The sequence below is a fragment of the Sinocyclocheilus rhinocerous genome, unplaced genomic scaffold (assembly GCF_001515625.1).
Source record: "Sinocyclocheilus rhinocerous isolate Xijiao unplaced genomic scaffold, SAMN03320098_v1.1 scaffold63, whole genome shotgun sequence".
Taxonomy (NCBI): Eukaryota; Metazoa; Chordata; class Actinopteri; order Cypriniformes; family Cyprinidae; genus Sinocyclocheilus; species Sinocyclocheilus rhinocerous.
In genome coordinates, this window is record NW_015659563.1 from 829,459 (window position 1) to 830,830 (window position 1,372).

General features: G+C 35.8%; 1 protein-coding gene across 1 annotated transcript in view; it reads left to right on the plus strand.

The window, feature by feature from the left end:
- LOC107723946 (asc-type amino acid transporter 1) overlaps positions 1–1,372 on the plus strand; it is an 11,079-nt gene that overhangs the window by 4,009 nt on the left and 5,698 nt on the right. Inside the window, exon 5 of the mRNA XM_016532677.1 lies at positions 258–411. Within this exon, the coding sequence (XP_016388163.1) occupies positions 258–411 (154 nt within the window). The remainder of the gene's footprint in view (positions 1–257; positions 412–1,372) is intronic.

A 1,372-nucleotide genomic window follows, 5' to 3' on the forward strand; every position in this document is an offset into this window, starting at 1 on the left:
TATATATATATATACTATTTTAGGCTTTCATGGCTCATATTGTATGATCTAGCCAGAATATGGAGCTCATTCTCAAGGTGGAAAAAATAAATAAATACAAATGTATTTATAGGACCAACTGACAAGGCAACTGACAAGACAAGTTATGTTATACCGATATAGCAGTCTGTTAATACATGTAATTAGTAATCATTTCAGTTCTTCACATCATGTGTGTTTGTTACTTTAATAGAGCTGTTCTGTTTCTGTGTGCTCAGGTAACTATGAGAGCCTGACTCCACAGGTGGCGTTCATGTTTAATAAAGCTCCCTCCATTGGGCAGATTGCTCTGGCATTTCTTCATGCCTCCTTTGCCTTCAGCGGCTGGAACTTCCTCAACTACGTCACGGAGGAAGTGGTGAATCCGAGGAGGTTCGTTTGATACCACTTTTTAAAACTGACAAAATCTGCTGGAACAATTTTACTGGCGCTTTCTGAGGAAACTGCTGCCATTTACTTACAACTGAATGTTAGTCGCATTACATGACATAAGCTATTTAAAAAATGTACATGTGCACTGTATACATTAAAATCCTGAAATTTCAGGCACAGATGCAATTTTTCACTCAGTCGTTGTCAAACCTACAATTATTATCTGCTGCATAGTTTTTACCCTTTTAACCAGGACCTTTTATCCACACATGCTCTGTGGCTGGATATATATATATATTTACATATTATATGTATGTATATTTACATATTGTATCTATCTATCTATCTATCTATCTATCTATCTATCTATGTTACCACATTGGCATTTTGTTTTTGTTGTAACCAAGTCACCTTTATTAATATAGGGCTTTATACGAAACAGATTGTTTCAAACCAGCTTCGCAGTAATAAACAGGAAAATAAGAGATCAGAGAAATCAATGGTGCAAAATGTGTCAAATATGAGACCAACCCAAGTTCTGCTGTAGAGCAGCCCTAATAAGACAACAGTGTCATTATTCAGCTCCAGCCAGTAGATTCAGTTCAATAACTGTGTAAAGTTTCAGCTATAACTACTTTACATTGTAGCAAAGTGTCATTTCTTCAGTGTTGTCACATGAAAAGATATAATAAAATATTTACAAAAATGTGAGGGGTGCAAAAGTGGATTTTGCATAATAGGTGCCCTTTAAGACATAATTGACTGTGTTTAAGTGAAAATTTGGGTGGCAGCCCACCACTTTAAAGGAAAGAAACGCAATGCGGCATCATGTTTTCATAATCGTTGGAAGCCAAAATCAAAAGCAAAACTAAAATTCTATAAGCCCTAGTCATTAAAGGGGTCATATGATGCGATTTCAATTTTTCCTTTCTCTTTGGAGTGTTACAAGCTCTTGGTGCAT